Consider the following 22,209-nt stretch of genomic DNA (forward strand, 5'->3'; position numbering starts at 1 on the left):
GGGGGTGCCCGGGTGGCTCAGTTGGTTGGGCATCCAACTTCAGCTCAGGTCATGATATCACAGCTCCTGAGTTCGAGCCCCACGTCAGATTCTGTGCCAACACTTGGGAGGCTGGAGCCTGCTTCAGATTTTATGTCTTCCCCCTATCTCTCTGCCCCTCCCCTGCTCATGCTTTGTCTCTCTCAAATATAAACATTTTAAAAAAATTAAAAACAAAAACTGTATTAAGCACTTATCCAATGTGCCTACTTTTTGCCAAACACTGTGCTATGAATATCTTCATTTTGCAAACATTTATTAAGTTATCATGCACAGGAGTTAGTAAAATTAATACCTCTCCTAACAAAGGCCTATACCAACATTCTACAAACAACGTTCTGTGACAGTTTAGACACTGATTTGAAATACTTTCAGAGAAACTACTAGCTTGTGACCAAGAAAAGTTAAAATGAACTGAATACAGGGAAAGGCAACAATTCAAGATAGACCATTTGGGGAAAAAAAAATGTAGGCAGTACACTACTGGCTGGAATAGCAATAAAATTAGAGATTTGCCCCTGGAGACTCTTTTACGGTAGTAGAAAGGGGGAAGCATATTACAGAAAACAAGGGTTAAGAGATATTAAAGATCTGCAAAATATATTATCCAGTACTACTTCATATTCGTTCCCAATTTCACAAAAACTTTAAACCAAGGTCAAGCAACTCAGTATATCTTGTTAACCTACACCTCTGTCTTTCCAACTCAGAAATGATTGGGTGAACATACAAATTCATCCCCCCAACTGTCTACCATTTTACTAGTTCTTTCCTTCAAGAAGCATTTATGGCTTGCCCTCTCCATCTTCAAAAATAGCAGTACGGGGAGCCTGGGTGGCTCAGTCGGTTGAGCGTCCGACTTCGGCCCAGGTCACAATCTTGCGGTCTGTCAGTTCGAGCCCCACGTCTGGCTCTGTGCTTGGAGCCTGGAGCCTTCTTCATAAAAATCACAAAACCAACCAAATTAACATAATCCCAAGAATTAACAGGATGTAAAGGCTTTATGTGTACAATATAGTGTTTTAAATTAAGATGTTGATGTAAGGGGCGCCTGGGTGGCTCAGTCGGTTAAGCGGCCGACTTCAGCTCAGGTCATGATCTCGCTGTCCGTGAGTTTGAGCCCCGCGTCGGGCTCTGTGCTGACAGCTCAGAGCCCGGAGCCTGTTTCAGATTCTGTGTCTCCCTCTCTCTCTGACCCTCCCCCATTCATGCTCTGTCTCTCTCTGTCTCAAAAATAAATAAACGTTAAAAAACAAAAATTAAAAGAAAAAAAAAAAAAAGATGTTCATGTAATATCCAAACTGGGACACTTCTGAGGAAGGGGGTGCTATTAATAATTATGCCATGACACCAGATATGTATCTGGACTATCTGGTCAAATTACGATGTTAAGGTGACTCTCTTCATAATGGAAGTTCACAAAAGACAGGCATAGATGCTAATAACTAAATGTGTATGTAGAAAACAAAAGACAGGGTAATTCCCTTGAACCCCACAACGGCGCTTTTCCAGACTTTTTTTTCTATTAATAAAAGATATCAATACTTCTTCATTTTTTCAAATCATACCACTTCCCCCAGATCTTCTCCATTTCTAACACTTTAATCACCAGAACCATTAGATGTCATCACTTCCAATAGGAAGCAGTACTGTAAATAGTCAAGGCGCTCATCAGTTCATGCTATTCAATCACTACTATATACCATCTTGGGCCAGTTAACCATTCTGAGCTTCAATCTTCTCATCTGTAAGCATAATAATAATGATACTTTTATAGTTTCTATGAAGCTAAAATGAAATAGCGTAAGTAAACTGCTTAGAATAGTACCAAGCATATAGCAGACATAAATTAGATCTCTTTGCTACAAAAATAGGAACCTTTTAATATTTATTATAAAACATAACAAACTGGCCAGCAACATTTAACTGGCTGATTATTTTAAAGGACTATGATATTACTATTCAATACAAAAGTCTTATCTATAGTTATTTGCCTTCTTTTTCCAATTCATTTGAGAATCATAGGAGGGACATGAAACAAAGAATAGATGCCTAATACCGTCCCATCCTGCACAAGGAATCAGAACCAAAGTTACACACATGGCTAATAAATGGCAGCAATAGGATTTGAACACATCGTCTGTATAATTCTAAAGCCCATTCTCTTTACACCTACCATGGAAGATGGTTCTTTTCAATCATAGTCTAATTCATCAATATTTCTGAAAATTACCAGCATTAGACCACCACTAGATATAATAAAAAAGCTTAGGGGTGCCTGGGTGGCTCATTGGTTAACTGCCCGAATCCTGATATCAGCTCAGGTCATGATCTCACAGTTCATGGGATGGAGCCCGCATTGGGCTCTGCACTAACACTGCAGAGCCTACTTGGGATTCTCTCTCCCCCTCTCTCTGCCCCTCCCCCACAGGCACATGCATGGCATGCTCTCTCTCAAAAATAAGTAAACATTTTAAAAAGTTTATATCATCATGATATTCACCCCATATAACGTGGGCATTCATTATGGTGGATAAAGTTTAAGAATTAAGGTAAAGATTTCTGTAGATAAAACTATGATCGTTAAACACTATTTCAAATAGCTGGCTTCGATTCCAGTTATCCCTAATAGCTCAGATCAGAGCTAGAACATTTGAGAGATATATGTAACTCATACAAAGGTTATTCCTAATACTGTCTTCAAAGAAGTCAATCTTACTCAGAGTCATAGTGATAGTGATAGATTGGAGAGAAAACAGAAGTCTCCTCCCGTATCCAGCATTCCACTTCACCATACCACCTGGGATCTTAGTGCATAACATTCTTTAAATATTACTGTGTCAGAAAAGAAAGGAGGGAGCATTATTTATCATACTAAGCTTTGACTATTCCCTAAATAATATACATTAACGCAGGGATTTAAAATTAAATTCTAGGGTTCCCTAAAGAATTTCAGGCAGGGGTATCTTTCCCCCTATTTAAAAAATAAACAGGAACATACTGTGTGTGTATATAATAGATTTGTGCCTTTGCACTGTAGTTTTAAAACACTATATTAATGAAGCTGAGTCCAACCGCCTATGAATTAGCTTTGTTCTTTTTAAGCCATATGACACAATACAAATCAGTAAGTCTTTTGACAAAAACATGCTATGGAAAAATATGGAAAGAATGAGTTTATGAATGGATGAATACAGATCTGTTCCCATTTCTGGATGACCAAGTAGAAAAGACTGCCCTTCTGATGGTGGGTCAGTAAAGACATCATGACCTACAAAACGCAGTACATTTGAAAATAGTCCTATATGTAATGCAATATTTGTACATGAGAAATTTACAACAACTTAAGACATAATAAAGAAAATTTAATTTTTGAAGAAAAAGTCAAGAATAGGGCAATCCATTAAAAAAGGATGTCACATTAAAAAATAAACAAGCAATTTTAGAAAACTCAAGAGCCAAAAACTCAGGGCTACTTTTAATTTATTAAAATGAATGAATTCTGGGATAAAACAAAAACAAAAAACCTCACCTGTCAGGAAAGGAGGAGAAGACTGGTGAGAGAGAGACAGGCAAAGAAGGAAATCCCAGAAGGTTCCCTGCTGCCTGTGAGATGAGGAAAGATAGAAAGGCTTGTGGGAGAGAGAACCCAGAGGCAGAAACCTGAGTAGGTTTCTTAGCTATCTCTTAGAGGTAACAGAATTAGTTGGTAAACTGTTAAGAAAAAAACTTAATTAGTGAATAACAGCTTATTTAAAAATACATTTCTACTGAATGAAGGTCATAGAAGCACTGACCTACTGTTATCTGCCCAAAAGAGCAGGCAGTCTAAACCCTAGCCACTTTCATTCTGCGTTATCTAAAATTTCCATTAAGAAGGCCTAGATTTAAGTTTAGATTAACATACTGTTCAACCCAGCTTGTCTCTTTTCCAAAAACCTCAAATATACCTCCTCCACCCCCAAATAACTAACCAAACTCTTCCAACTACTGTTTCTGATCATGACATTTTTGTTTAACTGCAAAGATGTCTTTGCATTTATCAAGTGTTATTTAGAAGGGGAGTGGGGAAATGAGCCAATCTGTAAACATATATACAATGTAGATCTAGGAAGTAAAGTCCTGGGGGTCTAAAGAGAATTAAGTTAATGGTGTGGCTTTACTTGCCCTTAAAGAAATCACTGAGTTCAAGTTTGTCACAGATCAGGCTGAAACAATGTTCAAACCTGGATTATTTTGCTTTCTAAAGACCAAAGAAAACAAGTAGCAGGGAACAAAACAGGCCTTTTTCAACTATTTCTTTTTATTCACCCACAGTGTAAATAATGCCTAAGTAGCCACTGCAGTGAAGGTATAGGGGTTTTTTTGTTGTTGTTGTTGTTGTTTAACTAAAAAATTATTCCTTCTTTCAAACCTTTCTTAGGGACCAGAATTTTACCTTATACACTAGACTAACAAGTGTACTTTGGCAATACTTATGCTTAAGCACCTTAACTCACCCTTAAATCAGTCCTCTGAAAATGACAAACTCTTTGGAAAACGCTGTTCTGGAGAAGGGAAGGGTTAGCTAGCTGCAGGGTGCCCTCTTGTGGCCCAGAGGAGTGACTGGACTCTTTTTCTGCATCTGAAGAGCACAGCATTGGATGGAGTGAGTCTCATGAAGGTCGCTAATCTACCAAAGTAAAATAATCTCCGGGAGCAAGCAGTTAATTACACATCTCATGTCTGTTCACTGTTATGTTCTATTACCAAAGTCCACACTATGTTAGTACTACAGAACATGACAAAATAAAGATGTGACCACAAGGGTTTTCATAATCAATTAGTTTTCTAAATAGTCTTTAGGTATATGGAAAACTCAAGCATTTTTTATTCCTTAATTTATGTGATGGTGTAGTTAAATGGGATGCCCCAACAAAAATCATATATTAACAGGACTGATAAATTCTATTAAATTCAGAGTGCTAACTGTGTGCCACTTATTCAAAGCTAACAATCTACAGAAAAGATTAATATAAAACAAATTGTAACAAGTAATAAAGTATGTATAAAGATCTAGGAGAAGTCAGAAGAGGAAGTAATTAATTTTACTGCAGATAGCAATGGGACAACAGATAAGAATCTTTCTCAGTACAGTCTTGTAGAGGATTAGAAGTTTATTAAGCAGTGAACAAGGAGAGATTTTTGGAAGAGAGAATAGTGAACAATCAAGTGTGGCTAAAGCAAACGTCATACATATATAAAACAGCAGGACAAGATCAAGAAAGGTTCTTTTCTAAGCAAAGTAATTATGGTTCATTATCAAAATATAAAACATTATCTAAACCAAGTCAATCAAATCAATTAGATACAATCTCACTAAAAATTACTACTAGAGGTTTAAAAAAAAAAGTGAAAATCACAACTACAGAATTGTATCATCTGAGATTTAAAAAATCCACATCATGTGGAAGACAAACACTATTTTCAAGAATATTTATGGTTTAAAAAAAAAGTCTTAAGGGCTCAAATAAAGTGAGGTATATACATTCTTAGTATTCGTAAGTATTTACCTCTCCCATTCCCCGAGATTCTAATGCAAGAGCTTGAAAATCATGATTCATTTCATCCACAGATCAAACCTGTTGAACAAAAACAAAAATCAGTAGAAAGAAAATTTTAAATAGACTGTATCAAGTATTTTTATATTATATTGCTGCTATTACTGCAATTAGCATGAGCAGAGATAGACAAAAACCGATTTCTCTATGAAGATAGATTTCCCCTAAATAGAGCACATAACAGCAATCTACATTAAAATTAAAACCCTGGGGTCAAAGGTTCGTGGGTTATTCTGTGTGCCAAGAAAAACCACTAATGGCTGAGCAAAACAGAAGGTAACAAACAAAGGAAGCAAGCTCAAATACTAAAGTATAGTTAGCCTGTTTTTTATGTTGTTCCAATTATAACATTACTATTTTACATTTCTTTAGTTAATATTTTTCAAAATTTCTCAACACTTCCTTATTTGTAGATCTTCTACCACTGATTTAAAACTTTCCCTCAAAATATGTGATGATCCAGTTCAATCTCAAAGAAACACATAAATTAATCAGCTGTGAGAGCAATTAAATATTGAAATTTCCTTAAGAGTAACTCCTTTCACTTCGCCTTCTACTAAAACTAAAGTGTATGTTTCTTACCTTTTCATTTCTAACATTTTAAATTATCATTCATGTGACAATGTGTTGAGTCAGAAGGTCCTTTGCCTTCGAATGTTAAGTACTGCTGGAGAACACCATTCAACACTGAAGCCACTACAAATTCACAGCCTTCAGCTCTTAGGCTTTGCAATACAATCCTATTAATTTCCCCAATAGGTTCTCTCTCTTTAAGACTCCATAGTATTGGACATTACAAAGCATCCCTCCCTTGCTGTAATAATGTTCTCCGTTGCCACTTTCTTTCTCACCATTTTTCCTTCTACTTTCCAACGTGTCCAGTTGCTTTTTCTCAGCCTTCACAGATCCCCTTGTCTCTTCAACTCTAGTGTTCCTTTAGTCCTCTATCCAAGGTAGTGTCCTCTCTACCCCTTATCCTGAGCAATCTCATCCACTCTCATCGCTTTGAAAACTATATATATGCTTAGGACTCTCACTCAAACATTTGTATTTATAAGCCAAATTTCTCTCTTAAAAATGTCCAAATATCTCCTTCCCATTCCCTGGGCAAAATTCCAACTTCATTCTTCTTCCCCATTTACAGCTTAATTCTTTCCTTTCTTACACCAATATCCAATCACTAATGTCAACCTCCTACCTCACTTAAATCTAACCATTTTCCAGCTGTTTGGTTGTTTACACTACCACCATCTCTTACCTAAAATGACTGTAATTCTGTCTTCCCATCATACACTCTAATCTCCAAATGTAATCAGTCATCTTTCTGAACTGCACTTTGTCCATGTGATTCCTACATCTTAATCCTTGACTTAAAGATAAAGCTCAAACTCCTTAAGGTGGTTTACAAGGAAATAGAATTAGATTCAAATTATAGTCTGGCAGCTTAGTAAGTAGCTCTATAACTCTGAACAAGTACCCTAAACTGTTTTCTCTCAATTTCTTCATGGGATGGTAACTGGAGCATCTGCCACATGGCTTACTGTGAATTAGAGAACAGGGTACGTAAGTATTCAAAACTTAGCTAATAAAAGGGCACCTGGCTGGTTCAGTTGGTAAAGTATGCAATTTTTTGTTAAATATTTTTCTTTATTTTGAGAGAGCACAAGTGGGGGAGGGATAGAGAGAGGGGGATAATCTGAAGTGGCCTCTACTCTGACAGCAGCTACCCCAATGTGGGGCTTGAACTCATGAATCACAAGATCATGTTCTGAGGTGAAGTCAGATGCTCAACCGACTGAGTTACCCAGGTGCCCTGAGCATGCAACTCTTGATCTCAGGGTTTTAAGTTTGAGCCCCACACTGAGTGTAGACCTTACTTAAAAATAAAATCTTTAAAAAAGTCAGCTATTAAAAAAGCTCTTCAATCTTTTCATCAAATGATACTTGAAAAATAAGATATCCATATGCAAAAAAGTGAACCTCAACACATACCTTACACTTTAATAAAAAAAACTAATGGATCATACAGCTAAATGCAGTATCTATTATTATAAGACTTCTAGGAAAACAGAACAGCTATGTGACCTAGTGTTTATGAGGTAAGATCAACATCAAAAGCAGAGTCCATAAAAGAAAAACCAATGTGTAAAAAATCTGACTTTGTCAATAAAACAGGCTGAACAAAAGACACTGATAATAATGAAAAGACCACAGACTAGGAGAAAAATATTTGGAAATCACAGATCCAATACAGGACTTGTATCCAAATATATTAAAAAACTAACAAAATAACAAAAGAACAAACAACCCAATCTAAAAATGAGCAACAAATCTGAACAGATACTATTATCAAAAAACTATATGGATAGCAAATAAGCTATTTCTCTTAACCTGTTAGAAAAGCTGGATTCATTAACAGTTCTCACAAAGCGAACAGGTCGTTTCATCCTTTCATTAACTTAGGAACCTTTTACTAGATATCTTCAATGTGTTGGATTTTGTCGAGGAAAAAACGAGTTAAAATACAGTCACTGTTCTCAAAGAGTTTAAATGAGTCACAGACACTTCCTGGTAATTAGAGGTATAGTTCTTATTAACCTAAACACTCTGGCAGATAACTACAAACTCTGGGCAAATACAAAACAATCTGAAGGCAATGGAAACCAAAAACCCAAACTGGAACATCATCTATACTTAAAAGAAAAGACTGGCGAAGAGTGAGTTTTTTAAATGGCTTTTTCTCCTGAGAACAGGCCTGGGGTTGGAGGTGGGCACCAAAATTCCTACAGAGAATCTAGTCTTAAAAGCTTGAAGAACCAAAGGACAGTTTGGAGCAACCAGAGATGCTGGAAACTGAAGATGGAAGTCTCAGAAAAGAGAGAACCAAATTCCGTATATAAATTCTACTCAGATTTTTAGACAATCCCTGAACTATACATCTGTGGAGCAGACTTTGAGCAGCCTGATTAAGGCTACAGACTTATGTCTGTAATGTCTGCTACAGACTACCACAGAAGTCACAGGAATTTGGAGTTTGAGCCCCATTAAACAAAAACAAAAAACTTTCTCAACAGGAACATAACAGAACCGAGAGTACTTTCAATGTATCAATCATAAAGTCTGGAACACAATCTAAAAGTACTAGACATGTACAAACAGGAAAATGAGACCTAGACTAAAGGGAAAAATCAATTAATAAAGACCAAGCCCAAGCTAACCCAACGGTTAGAATTAGCAAGGATCTTAAAGCAACTATTGTAACTGTACACCAACAGGAAAGAAAAAATATGCTAACAAATTAAAAAATACAAAATTACAACAAAGAAAGCAAACTATAAAAATAACCAAATGGAAATTCTATAACTAAAAAATATCTTTAGGGATGCCTGGGTGGCTCAGTTGGCTAAGCATCTGACTTCAGCTCAGGTCGTGACCTCATGGTTCAGGAGTTTGAGCCCCGCCGTCAGGCTCTGTGGTGACAGATCAGAGCCTGGACCCTGCTTCAGATTCTGTGTCTCACTCTCTGCCCCTCCCCCACTCATGCTCTGTCTCTGTTTCTCTCTCTCAAAAAATGAACATTTAAAAATATATATATTTAAAATTTTTTCACTGGATGCATCTAGTAACAGATTGGAGATAAAAGGTCAGTGAATTTAAAGATAGATCAACCGAGATTTCCAATCTAGAGAGGGGGAAAAAAATAATAAAGGAGAAAATGACCTGGGAAAATTACTTGCAGAAACAACGGCCAGAAATTCTTTCAAGTTTGATGAAAGCAAAATTCATAGATTTAAGATATTCAGTGAACCCAAGGCAAAATGAGAAAAAAGAAAATAAAACCCATACCCATAATAAAAATCAAAGAGAAAATCCTGAAAACAGCTAGAAGAAAAAGGTTACCTAAAGGGGAAAAGATAATAAGAGTGCCCACTGATTTTGCACTTCAAACAATGGGGACCAGAATACAAAGGAAGAGACTGTAAAGTGCTGAAACAAGAAATAAAAATGCCAACTTAGAAGTTTTTACCTGGTAGAAATATGCTTTGGCTTAAAAAAAAAAAAAAAGATATTTTTAGATAAAAACATTTGTTAGAACAGACTTCCACCTCAAGAAATACTTAAAAAATTTTTTTTCAAGCTAAAAGGAAATAACAGATGGAAACTCAGATCTTCAAGGAATGAAGGGCACCAGAAATGGTAAGTATGTGCTTAAGTATAAAGGACTGTTTTTTCCTCTTAATTTCTTTCAAATTCATATGCCCATTTAAAGTAAAAATGTCAACATTATAGGTTTTATTACATATGTAGATGAACCAATTTACCTGTACCTATAAGAACTCTAGCTCTATCATCAAGACACTGATTTTTTTTTTTTTAAGTTTATTTATTTTGAGAGAGTGAATGAGTGGGGGAAGGACATAGAGAGGAGGAGAGAGAATCCCAAGCAGGCTGTGCACTGGTATAGTGATGCAGGGCTCGAACCCACAAACTGCAAGATGATGACCTGAGCCAAAACCGACTGAGCCACCCAGTTGCCCCCATGGCTCTTGGTTTTAAAGCAAATTCACGGAGATCAAAATATTGTTTTACACATAACATATATACATAGACATATAAAATTCTGTAGCCATATATATAATACGGATGTTACATATACTTGTATACATTTTGCACATGTATATAATTATCAAGACAAATAAAGGAATCTTGGTCCAAATGTGTTCCACACTTCTCATTCACACAAAGTTCTCCATCTTAACACAAAACAATGTTCTAATGTCTAGTATAGTCTGCTTAAATCATCTTTGATTTCTAAATGTTTCTTTAAAATTCCCTAAATTTAGATAGAGTCAATTTCATTATTCTATAAATATTTCATAGGATTTCACATATTGCTCTAAATATGTCCTTTATATTCTTTTTCTTAGATTCACATGTGATCCTTCTCTTAAACCTTGTATTTTATATTGTATCTTCTAGATCTCTCATTCCATTACAGCTTCAACTTCTTCCAAGCATTAACTGTTTCCCAAGTCTAATGGCCAATCATCTGGAAGCTACAGAATATTGCCAACATGTTATTAGGAATCATATTTTCAATCATCTAAAGTGGCTTCCTAATATTATGCAGCTAAGTTTTTAAGTATGCTTCAAATTTAAATCAATATATGCTTTACAAGCTTAACAATATGTGCCTTTTAAATCAACTTATACATTAAATGCATTAAACGATATTAAGCGCTGAAGGGCTCAACGTACAAAGATCATACCAACTGCAGTCATTAAAACACTTCCAGGGGTGCCTGGATGGCTCAGTTGGTTAAGCATCCGACTCCGGCTCAGGTCATGATCTCACAGTTTGAGTTCGAGCCCCGCGTTGGGCTCTGTGCTGGCAGCTCAGAACCTGGAGCCTGCTTTGGATTCCGTGTCTCCCTCTCTCTCTGCCCCTCCCCCACTGCACGCGCACTCTCTCTCTCTCCCCAAAAAAAAAATAAAATGTAAACAAAAAAAATTTTTTTAAGCACTCTTCCATGGAACATCTTATTTATCTGTATCCTCTGAGAGCACACTGTCCTTATTAAAGTAATTATTCCATTAGGGCCAAAACCTTAAAATTCTTATTTAGGATATGGAAATGGCCTTAAAGTTGATTCTTTCTTATTCTGTTTTCCTAAAGAAAGCACAATGGACACATTTTATATCAGACAATATGGTACAATAGAAATAGTATGTGATTAGGTACAGAATGTGAGTTCACATTTTGACTTTTGCAAGTTGTCTAACCTCTAAGCCTTAGCTTACTTAATCTATTGTGAAGATCAAATGAGATAATGTATCCAAAAATGTTTTGTAAACTATTAATAAAAAGTACTCAACAAATATCCATTACCAGCACCACAACAGACTACTCTAGAAAGAAACAATACTTTCTGAGGCTCTTGTGGAACTCAATGTTTAGGTCTCTTGTGGCTGCTTTTGTTAGCATTTCCTGCCTTGCTGTCAGTTTAAGTATTACTTGACTTGAGGGGCACCTGGGTGGCCTCAGTTGGTTAAGCATCTGAGTTAGCCTGATCCGCATCAGGCTCTGTGACTACAGCTCAACAACGTGGAGCCTGGAGCCTGCTTCAGATTCTGTATCTCCCTCTCTCTCTGACTCTCCCCTGCTCATGCTCTGTCGCTGTCTTTCAAAAATAAATAACCTTTAAAAAAATTAAAATAACTAAATAAATATCACTTGACTTGAACATAGTGGTGCTATTTCCGACCTTTTTAATTAGGTTGCTTTTAATTTGCAGTGATCCGTAGCCTCAGATATCCAGGTATGGTAGACTAACAACAGTAAAAACATGCTTTAAGAAGGAAACTACCTGTCACACACGCACAAAAAAACGTATTCTAAAAAGTTTCAATGAGCTCCTGGGTGGCTCAGTCTGTTAAGCATCCGACTTCGATTCAGGTCATGATGTCACAGTTTGTGAGTTGAAGTCACATATGGGGCTCTGTACTGACAGCTCGGAACCTGGAGCCTGCTTCAGATTCTGTGTCACCCTCTCCCTTTGCCCTTCCCTACTCGCACTGTCTCTGTGTCAAAAATGAACATAAAAAAAGTTTTAATTAAAAAAATAGTACAATCCTTTTTTAGGAAAGCAATTTAACATCATACACACAGATTCATAGCTTTTTAAAAATTTTTTTAAAACTTATTGTTGAGAGACAGAGCACAAGCAGGGGAGGGGCAGAGAGAGAGGAAGACACAGAATCCAAAGCAGGCTCCAGGTTCTGAGCTGTCAGCAAAGAGCCCCATGTTGGGCTCCAACCCATGAGTCATGAGATCATGACCTGAGCTGAAGTTGATCCGCTCAACCGAGCCACCCAGGTGTCCAAGATTCATATCTCTTGAACCAGTTTCCCCAACTTTGGGAATCAATCCTAAGAATAAATATAAATATATAAAAGCTATGTATAAACATTCTTGCAGTATTGTTGCTTGCAGATTACTGACTTCCAAAATTATAAACTGCATAATTGCCCTACAATAGTTAAGTAACACATCTATAAAATGAAATAACACATAACTATTAAAAATATTTGAGTTTGAGGGGCGCCTGGGTGGCGCAGTCGGTTAAGCGTCCGACTTCAGCCAGGTCACGATCTCGCGGTCCGTGAGTTCGAGCCCCGGTCCGTGAGTTCGAGCCCCGCGTCAGGCTCTGGGCTGATGGCTCGGAGCCTGGAGCCTGTTTCCGATTCTGTGTCTCCCTCTCTCTCTGCCCCTCCCCCGTTCATGCTCTGTCTCTCTCTGTCCCAAAAAAAAAAAATATATATATATATATATATATATATATTTGAGTTTGCAATTAAGAAAATGCTTAGAGAGGGGCGCTTGGGTGGCTCAGTCGAGCGTCTGTCTGACTTTGGCTCAAGTCATGATCTCACGGTCTGTGAGTTCGGGCCCCACGACGGGCTCTGTGCTGACAGCTCAGAGCCTGGAGAGTACTTCAGATTCTGTGTCTCCTTCTCTCTCTCTGCCCCTCCTCTGCTCATCTGTCTGTCCCTCTCTCTCAAAAATAAACATTAAAAATTTGGCGGGGGGGGGCGCCTGGGTGGCTCAGTTGGTTAAGCGTCCGACTTTGGCTCAGGTCATGATCTTGCAGTCAGTGAGCTCTAGGCCCACGTCAGGCTGTATGCTGACAGCTCTGAGCCTGGAGCCTGATTCGGATTCTGTGTTTCCCCCTCTCTCTCAAAAATAAACATTAAAAAAAGCTTTTTTAATGAAAAAAGACTGAAAGGAAATCACCTAAAATTCATACCATCCTTAAGTGATCAGAATACACCATTTTCCCCATCTATTTATCTATTTAATTACCTTTCTTTTCTTTTTTTTTCCCCAATGTTTATTTATTTTTGGGACAGAGAGAGACAGAGCATGAACAGGGGAGGGGCAGAGAGAGAGGGAGACACAGAATCGGAAACAGGCTCCAGGCTCTGAGCCATCAGCCCAGAGCCTGACGCGGGGCTTGAACTCACGGACCGCGAGATCGTGACCTGGCTGAAGTTGGACGCTTAACTGACTGCGCCACCCAGGCGCCCCTATTTAATTACCTTTCTACAATATATCTGTATAATCTATGAATAAAAAGGGAGATTTTTATTAAGAAAAATAAAAGGAACATAGAAGCAATGTTCTCAAGACTAAAGCACTGAAGCTTTACTGAAGCCCTTCTTTGCTTACTTCCAGGCTTTATTTGTCGTCCAAATAGATGAGGTCATAAGTTAAAGAACCTCCAGATAAATGTGAGAAGTCTCTTGGATCCATTCTTACTTTTGTGGTGAATTATGCCCCAGTGCAGAGGTCAATAAATTTTTTTAGTAAAAAGCCAGATGGTAAACATTTTACGCTTTGCAGGTCATATGGTCTCTGTTCTCAAATATGCCTTTGTAGCACAAGAAGCAGCCATAGAGGATATCAAAGTAAATAAGCATGAATGTGTCCTAATAAAATTTTATTTATGAACAGTGAAACCTGAATTTCAAGTATTTGTGTTATATTATTCTTTTAATTTTTCTCCAACCATTTACACATCTAAATACCAATCCTGGAGAGTGAGCCAAACAAACATAGGCAGTGGGCTAGATCTGGAGTGTAGGCCAGTTTGCCGACCTCTGCTCTAGTGGATTTACTTTCTTGACTGCTCCACAAAAAAATCAAATGCAGATAATTCACTTTAAAATATGAGCAAGCCAAAAGTTAAGCATCAGAGCTTTGCCTTCAACCTTTTCATTCATACTATTCCCCAGGCATATTTTGTTCTTAAAATGAATGGTATTTCAGGTTACATTTAAATGAAGGGGATTAGATAGGGGAAGAGGAAAAGCCTTTGAAAAAAAAACAAAAAAAAAAAAATCAAACTCAGCTTTTCAGTTTAGGGTGTTACCATTTATCTCAATCACGAAGAGAGGACAAAGTGGGCAAAACAACAGAACAGAAACACTGTTAAATTCTCAAACCAATAATCTCCATTTTAATAATAATAAAGTTGAGGGGGCAGGGGTCACATGTATACCAGTAAGTGGGACTCCAAAATTTTTGCAAAATGCCAATCTACTATGTCCTACATAGTTACAAATGCTGATACCATCTGGTGGCAAGGGAAAAGAATTTGGACATAAATTTAACAATTTTATCCAGAACGGTTAGATCATAGGAGAAAAAAACAGTATTTTCTTCTAACAAGCAACAGAGTATCTAGCATGCATTTACAGAATATTGAATTGACTATGTTAACTTGAAGAAAGTGCATCCAAGAGTTATGGTACACAGTATTGCTTGGGGTTCTTCAAATTTTGTTTGCATTATTAAGCCATGAAACTCTCCCAAAACTGTTTCCTTTAATAAACAACTGGAATCGGCTCATATAGAAGATACATAATAGAAACTTCTCTATGGCCAAGACCTTGCGAAATACCGAGGTAAGTGTGAACTAAAGTTTTTGAGGTTCTTTTGTTTCCTAACAAAAGGAAACAACAGTGTCATCAAATTCTAAAATTTAACAGCATTAGGAGGACCTGAGTAGCTCAGTTGGTTAAGGGTCTGACTCTTGATTTTGGCTCAGGTCATGATCTCATGGCTCATGAGCCCAGCACTGGGCTGGCACTGTCAGTGAGGAACCTGGGATTCTCACATTCTCCCTCTCTCTCTGTCCCTCCCCCAATGCGTGCACACGCATGCGAGCTCTCAAAATAAACTTAAACAAAAAAAAAAAAAATTAACAGCATTAACCAACTTTTTGTAGGCAACATTACTGCTAATTACATGAGAAAAACAGATAAAGAACCTCAATATACTGGTTAAGTTCTAAGTTTTTATATTTACTAACACATAACTCAAAAGTTTAACAAGTTTGTGTAAAGAACCAAGAATATGCATTGATAAGTACATTTATGTCATTAAGAATATTAATTTTTCAGGGTGCCTGGGTGGCTCAGTCAGTTAAGTGTCTGACTTCAGCTCAGGTCATGATCTCACGGTTCATAGGATCGAGCCCTACATTGGGCTCTGTGCTGACAGCTCAGAGCCTGGAGCCTGCTTTGGATTCTGTGTGTGTGTCTCTCTCTCTGCCCCTTCCCCACTTGTGCTCTCTCTCAAAAATAAACATTAAAAAAATACATACTAATTTTTCTCAGACATCTGATCCAATTCCTCACCATATGCCTACTATAAAAAATAAGTTGGAGGGAAAACCATTTAGAGCCACAATAAATGGTACTAAAGCACTTTCTACTATGATATGACACTAATTCATAGTATCATAATTAGTTCTATTTAAAGGCCATAGTAGAAATTAAGCTCTGGGGTCTAAGGGACCAGGAACTGTGTCTTAGCTGTCTGAATGCTCAATATATATTGAATGAAAAAGATTTTGTATTGTATGAAATATAAATTCAAATCACGAAATCAACTAATATCTGGATAGTAACTGTATATAAATGCCTTCATACATATTAATACATAATGCTAATTTTAATGGAGAGACAAAGAACAAGAACTTCCTCTGATTTTCTATACCACTGAAGACATTCAACATAAAATAACTGATAGCAACTTCCCACTGGCACTACTTTTCCATATTAGTCCTATAACACCTGATGGCTATTGTGATCTTGTGCACCAATTACAAAAAACAAAAAACAAAAAAAAAAAAAAAAACCTGAAAACCAAATTAAATATAAGCCAATATAAAAAGCAACTTAGGCTGTTGATGAAATATTCTTGGTAGTCATCCTCCTTGGATAGTTTTTTTTTTTTTTTTCCTTTCCTCCTTCGATAGTTTTTAATGAACATAATCGCTGAACATTAGTGGTATCTACTGCAAACACACAGGAGCTAAAGTCCTTAAGAATATCTTCATTTTGGGGCACCTGTGTGGTTGAGTGTCTGACTTCAGTTCAGGTCATGCATGATCTTGCAGTTCCTAAGTTCCAGCTCCACATTGGGCTTGCTGCTGTCAGCTCAGAGCCCACTTTCCAATCCTCTCTTCCCCCTCTCTATACCCTTCCCATGCTTAGGCAGGCAGAGTCCAATGCTAGATCATGACCTGAGCCAAAATCAAGAGTTGGATGTTTAACCAACTGAGCCACCCAAGCACTCCAGTAATGCCTTTTCTTATCCATGACAAAGGTAAACCTAAATCCAGGCTTAAGTATTTGTAGTAGACCATTAGCCTTCAAAGATTGAACATTACAAATTTCTACTATTCACTGTCAACACCTAGTAATTTATTTTTCCTGGGGGCATAAATTTAATCATATACTTTTCTAGTGATGTTGGACAAGTCACTTAGCTAGCAGTTGAGCCAGGAACCACAAGAACCTTTTTGGATATTTAATACTTACTTGTCCACATACTTCATGGGATAACTATATGTGCTTGTTTTACCAGCATCAAGAACAGTATTTCTCACTCAACTATACTAAGGAAAAGTCAAGTTTTAGTTTTGCATGAAACTTGGCCAAAAAAAAAAAAAAAATCAATATAGATTCCCAGAAACCAGAAATCTTCAAAGACCCTACCTCGAATCTTCTAATAAGTTTAGAAATTAAATTACAGCAGTTAGACATTAAATACAAATTTACCAAATATTTCTGTGCAAGGCTGCTTTCACTCTTTGAGGATAAATCTCACAAAGGGGCAAAATAGGATAAATATTTAACTTACAAATATGCAAATATGAGGCAAGATATTTTTTCCTTAAAATTCTCTCACAGGAGAATCACCATATATTTGAGTCCTTATGAAGTCTTCTCAATTCATTTGGGAAATAAAATACTGCTTAAGGAAATTCTTTTATTTTGAAAAACAAAATATTGCCTACAGAAGATCTTCACAATCAACCTCAATCAATCCTAGTTTCTGTTACTTTTACATAACACTTGAGAGATCAAATAACTTAGATGGAAATGAAAATGACATACTTGAATAAAAACAGACAATGCAAAGTGACTAATGAATCTGAGACATGTGAAATATCAAAGATACATTATGGAATGAGCCCCCTCCAAAAGGAGTATTTATAAATTAACATTAATTTGTGATTTAATATGCTATCACCTTAAAAGTAGAACAAGCAAACATTATATGCCCCATAATAAAATGAAATATGAAAAAGCACCACCCTATGAAATTTTATTGCCTCAAAAACAAAAACCATTAAACTTCAATTTAATAAAGGTGATAGATCCAAATACTAGTTTATCAGAAATATGCGCAACATAAAAGAACAATCAACAGATAACACAAGAAAGTAATTGTCTAATCCAGAATATGGAAAAAAGGAAAACCACCTGGTTTCACTAACATTATCTATGATGTGAAATTTTAAAGGGGAGGACAAAAGGAAGAATATTATTCAGAAGAAGCTTAAAGGTCAAATATATTGTGTAAACCCTGTCTGAATCATGATTTTATTTTATTTATTTATTTTTTAAATTTTTTTTTCAACATTTATTTTTGGGACAGAGAGAGACAGAGCATGAACAGGGGAGGGGCAGAGAGAGAGGGAGACACAGAATCGGAAACAGGCTCCAGGCTCTGAGCCATCAGCCCAGAGCCTGACGCGGGGCTCGAATTCAGGGACCGCGAGATCGTGACCTGCCTGAAGTCGGACGCTTAACCGACTGCGCCACCCAGGCGCCCCTGAATCATGATTTTAACAAACCAACTATAAAAAAGGCTTTTTTGAGAAAATCAGGGAAATCTAAATATGGAATGAGTATTATATGATACACAGGAATTTTGTTAGTGATAATACAAGAGGACTGTGTGCGTGTGTGTACTTAAATGTTTACTTTTTTTATATTTTTAAATGTTAACTTATTTTTGGAGACAGAAAGAGAGAGAGAGAGAGAGAGAGAGAGAGAGAGAGAGAGAGAGAGAGAGAGACACAAAGGGTGAGCGGGGGAAAGGCAGAGAGAGGGAGACACAGAATCTGAAGCAGGCTCCAGGCTCTGAGCTGTCAGCACAGAGCCCGACGTGGGGCTTGAACCACACACTGTGAGATCATGACCTGAGCCAAAGTCAGATGCTTCACTGACTGAGCCACCCAGGCACCCCGAGAGGATTGTATATTTAAAAAAAATTTTTTTCAACGTTTATTTATTTTTGGGACAGAGAGAGACAGAGCATGAACGGGGAAGGGGCAGAGAGAGAGGGAGACACAGAATCGGAAGCAGGCTCCAGGCTCTGAGCCATCAGCCCAGAGCCCGACGCGGGGCTCGAACTCACGGACCACGAGATCGTGACCTGGCTGAAGTCGGACGCTTAACCGACTGCACCACCCAGGCGCCCCAGGATTGTATATTTTAATAAGTCCTCATCGGTAAGAGAATTTATGCTTGAACTGGTCTGCTGTCTGGGATTTGCCTTGAAATATTTGTTTAAAGGTTAAATTTCAGGGGCACCTGGGGGACTCAGTTGGTTAAGCATCCACTTCAGCTCAGGTCATGATCTCATGGTCCGTGGGTTCGAGCCCCGCGTCAGGCTTTGTGCTGACAGCTCAGAGCCTGGAGCCTGCTTCAGATTCTGTGTCTCCCCCTCTCTCTCTGCCCCTCCCCTGCTCATGCTCTGTCTCTGTCTCAAAACTAAATATTTTTAAAAATTAATAAAAGTTAAATTTCACCCAAGGTTGAATATGGATGACAGATACCTGAGGGTACAATGCATTATTCTACTTCTGTGTTTGAAAATCTCCATAATAAAGTTTAATATACATAACAACATGACAGAAGGCCATGGGAAGCAGGTAGTATTCAAGCTGGGCCTGAAGGATTGGTACAATTTGAATCCATCCCCCTTTAAAAAAAAAAAAAGTTTATAAACTGCAGCTTGTAAAGGGAGTTACCCTACACAAGGCTAACTGACTCAGGGTCCAAGCTACTGTATAAACTTAGTATAACTTATTACTTCCTCAACCATATTTTTGAGAAAGGACACATAAAAATTTTTTCCCAAAAAAATGGATTTCCAAATAAGCATAAATGTCTTTGGCCTTATTTTTATCAGACACCACCCCCTAAAGAGAACAAAATTTACTTAACACTCAATGTCATGCCACAGATCATACTAGGCACACTGTATCTAATTCTTACTACAGGGGCGTCTGGGTGGCGCAGTCGGTTAAGCGTCCGACTTCAGCCAGGTCACGATCTCGTGGTCTGTGAGTTCGAGCCCCGCGTCGGGCTCTGGGCTGATGGCTCAGAGCCTGGAGCCTGTTTCCGATTCTGTGTCTCCCTCTCTCTCTGCCCCTCGCCCGTTCATGCTCTGTCTCTCTCCGTCCCAAAAATAAATAAACGTTGAAAAAAAAAATTTTAATTATTACTACAATCCAGAAAAGCAGGATTCTTTACAAATAAGGAAACTGTACCAATTTCCATATCCTAATAGACAAAAAACTACTAAAATGGCAGAGGATTTGATACTGTCAAGACTCCAAAGGCTCCATGCTGCTCTTTTCCATACCAACCAAGCATAAACCGTCAAGTCAGCTTGTATGTAAATTATACAACTAAAAGCTTTCCCCAATCATCCTTTTGCTTATACTATTCCAGTCCCCTGGACAGCTCTTTGCCATCTAACTCTTCACATGCAAATTCTATAAACTCAAAATTTGGCTCAAATGCCACTTTCTTCATCAAAACCTATCCCCAAGCAATCTTTTTCTTAATTTCCATCGCATTTAATTGGTATTTTCAGTGTATTAATATCACATTAACTGTTAGACTTGAAAACTTCTCTAAATCATAACTAGGACAGAAAAAACACATAACACAATCATGCAAGCTATTCTGGTTACACCAGTGTTCCATGAAATGTTAACAGTTATGAGGGAGAGGATCAGGATAATGTAATAAGGAGAGAGGTAAACTCATAACATTATCAAGTATGAATCCATTCAAAAGCATGAGATAAATGCATTTATGCATATATAGAAAAAAATCCAAGGGGTACTTGGGTGGCTCTGTCAGTTAAGCATCTGACTTTGACTCAGGTCATGATCTCACGGTTCATGGGTTGGAGCCCCACATCAGGCTCTGTACTGACAGCTTGGAGCCTGGAGCCTGCTTCAGATTCTGTCTTTCTGTCTGTCTGTCTGTCTCTCTGCCCCTCCCCTGCTCATGCTCCATCTGTCTGTTTCTCTCTTTCTCAGTTCCCACTTATCTAAAACTTAAATTAGTCTGGGCAGAGAAACAGGGATAGATTGTTATTAGTATTTTTGCAAGTTCTCCAGATGATGTTTCCCTGTGCAGATACAACTGAGACCCTTACACGTCACCATATCACCTATAGCTAAGGAATACACCTACAAACACCCTAATGGTTTTCCAAATAAAATATAAAAAAATAAAAAATTTGAAGTATCTCATAGGAAGAAATATAGACAATAAAGCAAAAATTAATCTTAGGAAAATAACAAAGCAAATATTAGTAGCGAATTAGTAAGTAAAATGTAACTTCTGAAGATACAAAGATTAAAGGGGAGAAAACACAATAAATTACATACAATTCTCATTATCCATGAAAAAAAATCATACCAATTCCTCATTGACAACCTTATTTCTAGCACTAAGTTTTCAAAGAAATTTCTTATATGGAACATTATATCAAGGACACAGAACTGTAACAGAAAATCTCAACAACATTCTCTTAACAGATGCAGGTTTCATAATCTCATTTTTTATAGTCAGCTTTCCTCCAGGAAAACCATGTACCTAACTTGTAACACAATCCAGGGAATGCAATTCCACAGCAATACTTTAAAGGTTCCAAACAATATGGTCTAAATCTTCCCAGTTTACAATCTTGGATTTCCAAAGTCTTTCAGGAATGACCAAATTTAAAAAAGCCTTTAAATCTGATGAGCTCCTATTTATCTCTCCAGGTCCTATCTTTTCAATGTTCCCTACCTCCACTTTAAGTTCTGCTACTCTCCCCTATCAGGGTCACTACCCATACTAATCCCTCTGGCTGAATGCCATTTACCCATCTCTTGACTAATTTCTCCAGGTCTTTTTTTCATTTTTAAATTTTAAGTAGGCTCCAAGCCCAACATGGGGCTTGAACTCATGACCCTGAGATCCAGAATTGCATGCCCTACTGACTGACTGACTCAACCAGGTGCCCCTCTCCAATTTTTTTTTAAACTCAACTTAACCTCGCATAGAAAGCTATTCCTGACCCCCGTGTCAGCTATTCCTGACCTATGTAAGCCCATTACACTTTTGTGACATCACTCGCGTGTGTTACTCAGTACACTGAGTATACTGCACTGTAATCACAAGTTTAATCGACTTCCTCTTCACTTTATTTTTAAAATTTATTTACTTAGAGTGAGAGAGAGAGAGAGAGAGAGAGAGAGAGAGGAGGGGAGGAGGAGGGCGCGCAAGCAAAAGCACACATGCGGGTAGGAGTAGAGTGAGGGAGAGAGAATCCCAAGCAGGCCTCATTCTGTCAGCAGGGAGCCTGAGGCAGTGTTCAAAACCCATGAACCTTGAGATGATGTGAGCCAAAATCAAGAGT

General features: G+C 37.6%; 1 protein-coding gene across 5 annotated transcripts in view; it reads right to left on the minus strand.

Annotated features, from left to right (window-relative positions):
* Positions 1–22,209, minus strand: part of PUM2 (pumilio RNA binding family member 2) — a 97,773-nt gene that overhangs the window by 70,760 nt on the left and 4,804 nt on the right. For 4 of the 5 annotated variants that reach the window (XM_040496150.1, XM_040496149.1, XM_040496148.1 and 1 more), the window contains exon 2: positions 5,592–5,660. In XM_040496150.1, the coding sequence (XP_040352084.1) occupies positions 5,592–5,642 (51 nt within the window). In that variant the 5' untranslated portion in view covers positions 5,643–5,660. Of the gene's footprint in view, positions 1–4,538; positions 4,663–5,591; positions 5,661–22,209 lie in introns of those variants that run through there. The other variant, XM_040496151.1, reaches the window with a different exon arrangement.

This window comes from Herpailurus yagouaroundi, unplaced genomic scaffold (assembly GCF_014898765.1).
Source record: "Herpailurus yagouaroundi ecotype Mexico unplaced genomic scaffold, PumYag 188, whole genome shotgun sequence".
NCBI lineage: Eukaryota > Metazoa > Chordata > Mammalia > Carnivora > Felidae > Herpailurus > Herpailurus yagouaroundi.